Source organism: Montipora foliosa, chromosome 6, assembly GCF_036669935.1.
Source record: "Montipora foliosa isolate CH-2021 chromosome 6, ASM3666993v2, whole genome shotgun sequence".
NCBI lineage: Eukaryota > Metazoa > Cnidaria > Anthozoa > Scleractinia > Acroporidae > Montipora > Montipora foliosa.
In genome coordinates, this window is record NC_090874.1 from 47,274,959 (window position 1) to 47,284,958 (window position 10,000).

At 37.9% G+C, this 10,000-nt stretch overlaps 1 protein-coding gene and 1 long non-coding RNA gene across 2 annotated transcripts in view; one reads left to right on the forward strand and one right to left on the reverse strand.

Moving 5' to 3' along the window:
• The window catches only part of LOC138007518 (uncharacterized), a 318,730-nt gene that overhangs the window by 51,790 nt on the left and 256,940 nt on the right, over nucleotides 1-10,000 (reverse strand). The window lies entirely within an intron of this gene.
• Nucleotides 4,857-10,000, forward strand: part of LOC138007517 (protogenin-like) — a 21,045-nt gene continuing 15,901 nt past the window's right edge. Inside the window, 3 exon segments of the mRNA XM_068854485.1 lie at nucleotides 4,857-5,076; nucleotides 5,914-6,234; nucleotides 9,229-9,510. Of these exon segments, the coding sequence (XP_068710586.1) occupies nucleotides 4,857-5,076; nucleotides 5,914-6,234; nucleotides 9,229-9,510 (823 nt within the window).

Here is a 10,000-nt window from a genome sequence, read left to right on the forward strand (position 1 = left end):
TCCTCCTTTTACCTAGGTTGAATACGTGCTCAGATGAAAGAAAGAAAGCGGCAAGTGTCTTCCCTTTCCAATTTCAAGGGTGTTATGATGATAATCCGTCAGTTTCATACAAGTGCTTCTGTGGAAAAAAAAAAAAAGTTAATACCCTGCCAATTATTTGTTTGCTGCTATATAATGGCTCACTCTTCAAAGATTGCAGCCAATACAAATGCTAACAAAGGTGGCGGGGTATTTTGCGGTTAACTTGCAACTAACAAGCACCATGAGTAACAATTTCAAGGGTGTTATGATGATAATCCGTCGGTTTCATACAAGTGCTTTTGTGAAAAAAAAAAAAAGTTAATACCCTGCCAATTATTTGTTTGCTGCTATATAATGGCTCACTCTTCAAAGATTGCAGCCAATACAAATGCTAACAAAGGTGGCGGGGTATTTTGCGTTTAACTTGCTACTAACAAGCACCATGAGTAACACCTGCTCATCTGCTTCCTTGGTGCTTGTTTGCTTCCAAAATAGAACAGCGAGAAACACAATATTCAGAGTCTGATTAACTCCTGCTGTGGTTTCCGGTGAATTGGCGCAGGGGTTTTATCCGGCAGAAGGTAGTTCACCAGCCAATAGCAAAGCGCTGATCCACACTTAAGAAAAACGTGAGGAAAAAGAAGTATCTTGTAAACCCTTGCGAATCCCATCAAGGTTTTATCTTTACGGAATGTAAGTTTCCCTGGGCATTGTCAAACTTTCAAGCATTGTCAATGCCTTCCGACGATGCATTTCAAATTCAAAGAATTGTCCATTGCATGAAAAATATTTGCATTTCTCTAAAATGGTGGGAGAGCCAAATATGCGCAGTTTGAGCTAATCTGCTGAATTACTCTGCCACTTGTTTGCAGACAAATAACACTTAAGTTTTAAAAAATCCCTTCTGTTCTGTCACTCAACCTGTTTTCGCTCGGAATATTTCATTAAGACGAAGCGAAGGAAGAGTAAATGTAACTAAACGAAATAAGAAGCTTTGTGAGATAACGATGAAGATTACGTAAAGAAATTTTATAGTATAACTAGAAGCTTTATAAAACTAATAAGAAATTATTAAAAAAGACGAATTGATGTGTCCTGGTTGCTGGGGCATCAAACAATCTTACTTCATTTCTCCTCTTCGATGATGATGCCTTTATTTAAGTGTCATAAAAGGATTCTAGTACATTACAGTACTAATTGGGGACACAAAAACAAAGCTAATTAAAAGAAAATAAAATTATTCTAATTAGGACTTAAAGAATCTAAAATTCCTAAAATTCCTAAAAAAATAATATGTACAATTTATATCAATTTAATCATATACAATTTTAAAACATCATGAAAATTTATATATCAGATTAGGTATTACAGAGATGGCAAGAGGCACAGCTACTGTTGTCCAATGCCGAGATATCTTTACAGTTTATCATTCGTTTGAAGTCTTTCAGAGTTGGTGCACTTCTCTCAGAGTTGGACAACTTGGATCATAACATTGCTCTAACATTGGGCCCAATTATCTGATGGAGTGCCGTCCATACTTTAAAGTATTGCATCTCTGTGTTAGGATAAAGTCTGAGTTTCGGAGGCTATATGGCTTTAAATCATTTCTTTTGAACTGTTTTCAAAGTAACCTGGCACCATTTGATGCTTAACCTTGTACATCAGAAATAATATGTCATTCAATCTTCTTTCATTTAACGTATCTAGCACTTTTTAAAAGGTCTTCATAAGATGAGGCCTTGTCAAGGTGGATTACGCGTAAAGCCTTTTCCTGTATCCTTTCTAATTTACGTTTATCCGAAGTGCTGGCAAAGTGCCAGACTTTTTGACAATACGAGTTGTGGGAGAATAACCGATTTGAACAGTGTGAATTTGGCTAGAGCAGGCACTAAATCTTTCAGAAGGGAACCCTCACGCTTCGTAACTCAGAGTAAACAAGTTGCTTCCCTCTGGTTGTGTTTCTTAACGCTGTGTGATTTATGTTCATCTGCTCCACAAGCAGGAAGCTATAAATACCATTCCGTATAATTAAAGGCTAATTTAGGGCTTTTTTTGCGTGATTTTATTGCGACGAGTAAAGAGTGAGAAATAAAGACGCAATTATTTGGAGAAGAGCCAATGGTATTCCTTGAAAAGACTCGGTTAGTGGGTGCGGCTACTTGTAACCGAAAACATATGTTCGAACGTGACTAGTATATCTGTGTCATTTCCGTCTCATTCAAAACATTGCTATAAGAGTTTCCGTTGAATAATAAAGGACCATAAAGAGTGACGTAGAGATTCGAGAGCAGCTGTGATATTCTTAGCTACTTTGACCACCAAACACATCCCGCAAACCCGCTTCGTTGTCTTTGACGTTTGTAATCATAAAATACTCCATACAGTCAATTGTGAAGTAAATGCATTTTGTTTTTACCAACCATTTAGTATTAAAATACTGCAAAGACAAATAGCCAAACAAACCCTTAAAGATGCGGATGGAAGAGCCGCAGGTTGTCGCTTTGTCGAAAAAAAAAAAACGACTGGCCAGGGATTACGAGAGATTACAAGTATTTCCTTTACTTAATAAAATATGCGATAATCTTGCTTCAAAAGAAGATTATGCTTTCATATCTGATTGACTTGTTTATTTACCTCCCTGAATTTACATTAAGAGTTGGCGACACTGAACAGCCTGGCACTCTTTTGTGAAAACAACTTGAATTGCCAAGTATATGAAGCATCTTCCCTCACGTAATTATACGTATTGCATGGCACGTTAACTGAATTGATCGCCATATTCTACTCTCAGGATGCTATGCTGTCAGTGACAGGGACGGCGGATCCGCGTGGGCTGGGAGGTGCTTCAGCCTCCCCAATTTCAAGCAAAAAATAAAAATAAGAAGTAAAACATCTGCCATTAAAAAAAAAATTTTACGGTTGATTCACGTTTGCTTTTTTTTTGATATCTCTTCGAGAATTTCCGTGCTTCAAGATTTCAAAATTTCTGGCGGAGAATTTCCCCAGAACCGCCTACAAGTTAGCGTCTCCGGTGGTTGCTCCGCTCCGCCGTCCCTGAGTGAACTGGGCATGAAGACTTCTTATTGCCGTTTTATTGCTTAAATATTTTCCTTGTCTAAACACAAGCACAAGTCACTATCTCACTTAAGTTCTGCTCAGCTGCCAATTGGGGAGCAAACAAAGTTAGGTCACGAGTTGTGTATCACGCGAATCTCGGAGTATTTAGAAACTGCCCAGCTTCCAGTTCGTCGTCGCTAACGAAGGATAAGATAGTTGCTTATTAACTGCATTTGAGTTTTCTGAACAATGTCCTCATAATAAAACTTCCTCGAATTTTGACAAGCTGTGATAGAGATCGTGACAGAATTGTGTGGTCCGACGTTTCGTGAGCCGTTGTCCCGTGAAGGTGACCTCTACAACAACGCAGACGTATTTCGAGAGAAACGACCGCCGGAAATACGTCTGCGTTGTTGTAGAGGTCTACTATAATACGACTTTTTGCGAGCTGTAAAACAGACTTCATGCTAAAGTCATATTACGGGTACCGGACCACGATGTTGGTTGGAGTGCCTGGGTAACCAACCAAACGAATCGACTTCCCCGAGCACGCGGAAAAGGTTGAAAGCTAGTAGATTATGTAGCCGCAGATATTGAGGTATGTTCCGCTCATATATCTCATATGTAAACACGTGAGTCGACTGGCAACTCTCTGATTTTTAAAGTTCACTCGCTTTCATCATGTTTAAATGTATTGTATCATTAGTCGCAACTGCAGAATGCCCTGTCACTAATTCACTCTTTTAGGCTCTAATGCAATGTTTCCGATGTTTCGTGACATGAAAAACATGACACTCCTTGTAAGACAAATTGGAACCCAAAATCAATCTCACAACACCACTGATCTGCCCAAATAAGGCCTTTTGGAGTTTCCAGTTAAACATGAAGAGCATGCTTAACAGAGGAATGGCAAACGTCGTTCTTCCGTACACATCTTGACCCCTCTGTTTGTCCTCTCCGATCTCTATCTTTAAAGCGGCGAGGACAAACGCAAAAATGCGAGTTTTATAAGACAGTTTTTTTCCACAATAAATATATTTTCGAAAGGAGGCCAGGTTTGATACCTGAAAGCCTTTCATTTAACGAATTAGCCGGAGGAGAAGAGGAGTAAAAGTTTTCTGAATCAATATAAAACATCAAGCAATGTACTGAACGAAAGGAACAGCAACTATCACTACGCAGGAATCAGTACATTGTGAAAAGCCTTAATTAAATAATGAACTGATCCGGCTTCTATTTTAATAGGATTCGCTCGCGGTAAAAGAAAAAGCCCCGGTTCGTCCAGTAAAATGATAGTCTCCTCCAACGCAACAAAATCGTGGGACGGTAAACAAGATTGCCTTATTAATGTTCTGAAATTAATATAAGTTGTAAAACATAAGGAACATGTTACATGAATAATTTACGCCAACAAATGTCTCAGCGTTGTTCTTTCAATTGAAATATGACGGAGAAGTAAAAGGGTCGCATGCGTGGTATTGCATTTAGATTTGAACGATAATTTATAAGTGTTCGATTCTAAAGAAGTTCTAGATTTGCAAATTGAAATTGGGCGAAAAAAAATTCCGCTTTAACGTCAATCGGGAACAGAGGGACACATCGCTCGTCCACCTCAAACGTGTTTTTGTTTTTTTGTTGAAATGATGGATAAAAAGTTTTACAAACCGCAAACATGAAAACTGACCACTCACAAATTTCCTTTTCCATGTACTTTTTGATTGACAGGAACCATGTTGTATATGTCATCTGATTTACGCATGAAGCACAGGATTGGCTGAATGTTGAGATTGTTCTTCATCACGGTCGTTTATTGGTTAAGTAGAGACAGGGAAGACTTGTCACATTTCATCTGTCAGCAAAAGAAATCAACATTGAGTCGTCTGTTTCCAGTCTCAAATCATTTTAGAGCCAAATGTAGTTGTAATTTTAGAACAGAATTCAAAGGCCAAATGTTCTTCTCTTTGGTTATAACATTGTGGATGACCTATGGCGTTGCGGGTAAGTAATTTCCAAACGCACCGCGCTGCATTAGCATTTGCATTACGCACCGTCCATGTTTCTCCTCGTGAAGCCGTATGTCCCTTAACAGTCTTAGCCCAGATGACCCCCGGGTGGAGAATTAAAGGTTGCAAGTCGAAAGAAGCGAATATAGAACGAACTTAGTGTAAAGGCAATCCCGGTGAAGCGTGAGATGAGTCTTGGATGATAACGATTGTTTTGAGAACGGAGTAAGTCAAGCGCGCAGCTGTACTCCATGATGCTACTTGTCATTTGTGCGTTTTTTTGATCTTAAACGGGCTGGATCAAGACGAGCTTTATGCTAATGTTCTTTTGAGAGCTTTACTGTGTTGTTGTGACTATAGTTAAACTGTTTATGTTTTTTGACCCTGAAAATTCAATGATAATGGCGGACGAACATTGCGAAGGCTTCAACCGCAAAGTGTTCCTGCACCCCTTAAAAATAGACCTATCGATGTTGATTGCAGAGAGGTGACAAATCACTGTAAGCTGCCCTTGGAATTACATCCTAATTTGAAGGTCACTTTCGTCATTTCTTTCGCTATCCGTTTCCTTTTACGAATTTTCTTTAAGTTTATATTCTTGTTTTTATTTTTCTCTGAAATGGGTCTTCAGTTTATAGTTCTCATTGTGATGCTGTTTTGATTGTAAAAAGAAACAACTCTTTTCTCGCTAGCTTTTACGGCATCGGGGAGCGTTTTTTAATGACCCTGTTTTTCAATAAATATTTTCCCTTTTCATGCACTCCACAACTGGCCTAGAGATTCCAGCGTTGATCACACTTGCTCTAACGATGGGCGCTGGGCTTTATTTTAGGTTCAACTGTTCCAGGTCCCTTCGTTCCTCTCGATTTTATCAAAGAACCAATTGACACAGTTGCGCGCAGAAACGAACCCATTGCACTAAACTGCCTTGTGAAAGGTTCTCCATCGCCAACTAAGATAATATGGGAAAAGGATGGACAACCAATCGATACAGATACAGATCGTCGAAAAAGTTTAGCATCCAATGGAACATTGCTCATCAGCAAAGTCATCCAAATGAAGGATTTCAAGCCTGATGTTGGAAAATATCAATGTGTTGTCACAAGTCGAGCAGGGAGATTAGTCAGTCGCAAAGTACACTTGGATGTTGCTGGTAAGACACGATGGAAGACCTTGTTTTCCCTTCAAGTAGATTTACCCTTGTGGTTTTTAAGCGTATACAATGTGACAGATTGCATTCTCTCATCTCGAATTTCTCTTGCATGCCTTTAATTTTGCATAAGGCCATAGATTCCTATCCAAAGCAGCGTTCTTCCGGCGAAGGGTTCAAGAACGATTGAGATCAGGGAAACGAAATTTAAAACTTTTTGCGTTCACTCGACTTTGTGATAACAACGGTCAATCAGATCTTATAATATTCACATGTGTTCGTTCGCCCAAGTACTTACCTGTACAAACGTACGTTTTGCCTGATCACGCGATTGTGGTTCGAATATACATGTTCATTTATATAACCCTTTTCCATTTTCTATTATCAACGAACGTGTCAATTATCCCCTTTCTTAAGAGAAGCGAAATTCGTTAACAGAAAAAAAGGATGTCTACCGTTGCCATTCGATCCTTCTCTCCAAGAAAAAGTTCGTTGAACGTAAGCGGTTTTGCAGTTTGGTTTTCACCGTTAAGCCGACCGATAATCGTACTTTTTTTAACACGTTCAGCCGATGCACGATTTATCTCCTTACATATCGTGTTGTCGCCCGAAAACGTGATTTAATACAGCGTGACGTTTAGTGTGATATAATATTGCGTTCCTTGAAGAGAAAATAAAGCTTCCACTACGTTAGACCACTTTTTTGTCTTAAGAAATATTAGATTGCTTTGAGCATTTCAGCTCTTAGTTACGGGTAAAACGCACAAAAATTTTCTTCGGGTGTGATGCTCTACTATTTTGTCACATTTATAAGGAGTGGACACTTTACTTCCCCTATATTTATGAGCTTGTTTAGTGTGAAAAAGTCGTTGCTATATGTTTTGTTTCGCTTGTGCGTGCAGCGGCTGCCTCGCGCTTAATACGAACTAATAGGACACTGGGATCTTTATTCTTGGAACTCGTGTACACGCTGCGAAACAACAACTCATCATGTTAAGTTGCCGTGGTCGTATTGCAATTGTTATTTTGTTGTGCAACACCTTTGACCTGATTTAATGAAGAAAAAACACTTGTTACGCACGATATTCTGACCATTTACTTCTCTGGCAATGCTTCCAACTCAGACTGACAGTACAAGTAACGAAATACCGGTAGGATTTTATTACAATGTTAGCTCTTCACAAATCGTTTATGTCAATTGTTTGCTTGGCGATAAACATGGTGGACATTGTGTCCTACAAGTTCCATTGATCGAGGTTTTGTCTTTATTGTAGCAATCATCCTGGCTTTGTTCCGAATATCACGTGCATATTAATATTCATTTACCTTAAATGAAAATGAATAAATAAATAAATAAGAAAAGCGGGTGAAGGATCTCTGTTTGTTCTCTGTAAAATGTGCTAAATTTGAATGTCACTGATTTCAAGCAAAGCCTCTGACACTAGGCTGTAGTCTAAGAGCTGCATGGAATTCTCTCTTTACCTCTGCCTTATGACTTCCCTACAAAACTTGCACACATTCCTAGCATTTTGTGTTTCTCAAGGTCAATCTAAGAAGCTCTCATTAAGTGATTCTAGTTAAAATATTCTCAGAAATACTGAGTGTACTAAGGACGGTGCCTACTATTGTTATTGCGTATAGGTTCTGCACATCTCAAGATACTCGGATTTCCTATCGGTGATGCTTACTGATACAGTGATATTTTTGCGCGGTTTAAAACTATGCAGAGAAACTAGATCTTAGTAAGTACTCTTGGTATCCAAAAAGAAAACTGGGGGTAACCATGCATATTTGAGAGATAATTAAGCTTCAATTTGATAAAGAAAGCCATACATTGCTTTGTATTTATAGAGCTTTTACAAATATTATTCATCAGTTATCTTTGAAAAATGCGTGGTTACCCCCAATTTTCTTTTTGGATTTCAATAACACTTGTTAAGATCGACAGTTCCTGCACAATTATAAACCAGGGCCAAAATACCTTTGAATTAGTAGGCATGTCCTTAAAGGAGATCAGTGAAGTTGAATTGATACCTGGAACTTTGCCATCGTGAACAATTTCAATTCCTTTGATTTTTGAAAGCTAAATATGTTCATGTTTTAGATGGCAAAAAGTATGTTCTTTTGAAATGCACCTGATTAGATGCTCATATACTTTTAATGAATGTTACAAAGTTTCCCTACAAGTCTTAATGCAAACTACTGTACAGTACCAATTTAGAACAATACAATGTGATTTAGGGTTATTTTAAGGTCAGGGAGACAATTCAGCATGCAGTTCTATAGACCCAAAAGTATTCTGTTCAGGACTTTTGCTCTCATTTGAATAATCTGAACAGCTACCTTTCCATTCCTTTTTAAAATGTACAGGTCTATAAAGGTTGTGTAGCACAATTTAAATCCGGATGCAGAATAATTTGCTATTGGTTGCCTCTGACTCTCTGTATGTTACATCTAATAAACTGTGTTTGTTGAAAGGTGAACATGTGTTTTGACTTTCAAGTAATCTGAGAAAAGCCATACGGTGCTGATAAGGTGGCTCTTCTAAGTCATCTTGTGTTTTTTTACAAAAGTACAATGGGCTCTTGTCAAAATTCGTTTTCTATTGATGAAATGTAAAAACATATTAAGTGCTCAAGGAAAAAAGTAATGGAAGAGTTTTTTCGGTAAATACAGAGGTTTAGGATACATCTTTTACAATATTCATTGTGGCGTTTGCCATGATTGCTAAAGAACCTGTTAGTTTCTATCGAATGCGAATGCGAATGAAACTGAAATCCAAAGCTTTTAAAAGATTCATTGAGTTTGAACTAAGGCTGAAAATTGCCAAAAATTTGATTCCTGAGAATTTCAACTAAGTTAACAATTTAGAGGCAACAGAATATGCAAAACACTTCCTAACCGGCCTGTAACTTGGGATTAAATCAGTGAACTTTTTTTTTTGTATCTTTACACTTACTTAATAATTTATTATTCTATTTTTCATTTCCTTTTAAGTTATAGCCAAGAAATTTCTCTTTGAGCCCCAAAGTACAACAACATGGGCTGGTTCCGTGGCTCAATTTTTTTGTCAGATTCGGCATGCAGTTCCTCCTGCCACGATAGAATGGGAAAAGGATGGAATGTCACTGAGATCTGATGGGAGAGTGTTAATTTTGGATCATGGAGTGCTCCAAATCAGTGACATTAAGAATTCAGATGAAGGAAACTACAGTTGCATTGCAAGAAATGTTGCTAGAGTAAGATACAGCCAAGCTGCTAGTCTTCTGGTTAAAACAGGTTGGTACAGTACAGGTACAAGTATGGGTGGATAGTCGGGGTTCCCAGGAAAAGCACTCCTATTTTACAATGTAATGTTGGTAGTTCCTTGTCTTTTATCTTTTGTAAAGCTTAATTCTGGAATTTAAATGCCAGCACCATTATATGTTTTCGTGACGTGGCTGTTAGTGGAGCCTGGTATCAATTTTATGAGCAAAAGATTGTTACTGTTAATCATAAAACAACGTAACTAGTTTAGAGTCTGAGAAAAATCAAGGCTTGAAGGACACAAGCTCAAGGCTGGAGTTGTTCCTTGTTTCATTGTGGTTTTAAAGAAAATATTTGTGTTAAATGAAATTCAGAGAAATTGAAATTTGCTATATAAAAGTGTGATGATCTATTGCCATCCATGAAGGCCATAGGTAAATGTAGATGAACTAACCATTATAAATGGATCATTATACATACCATTACGAAAGTACAACCAAACCATCATGTAATTTTAATCATT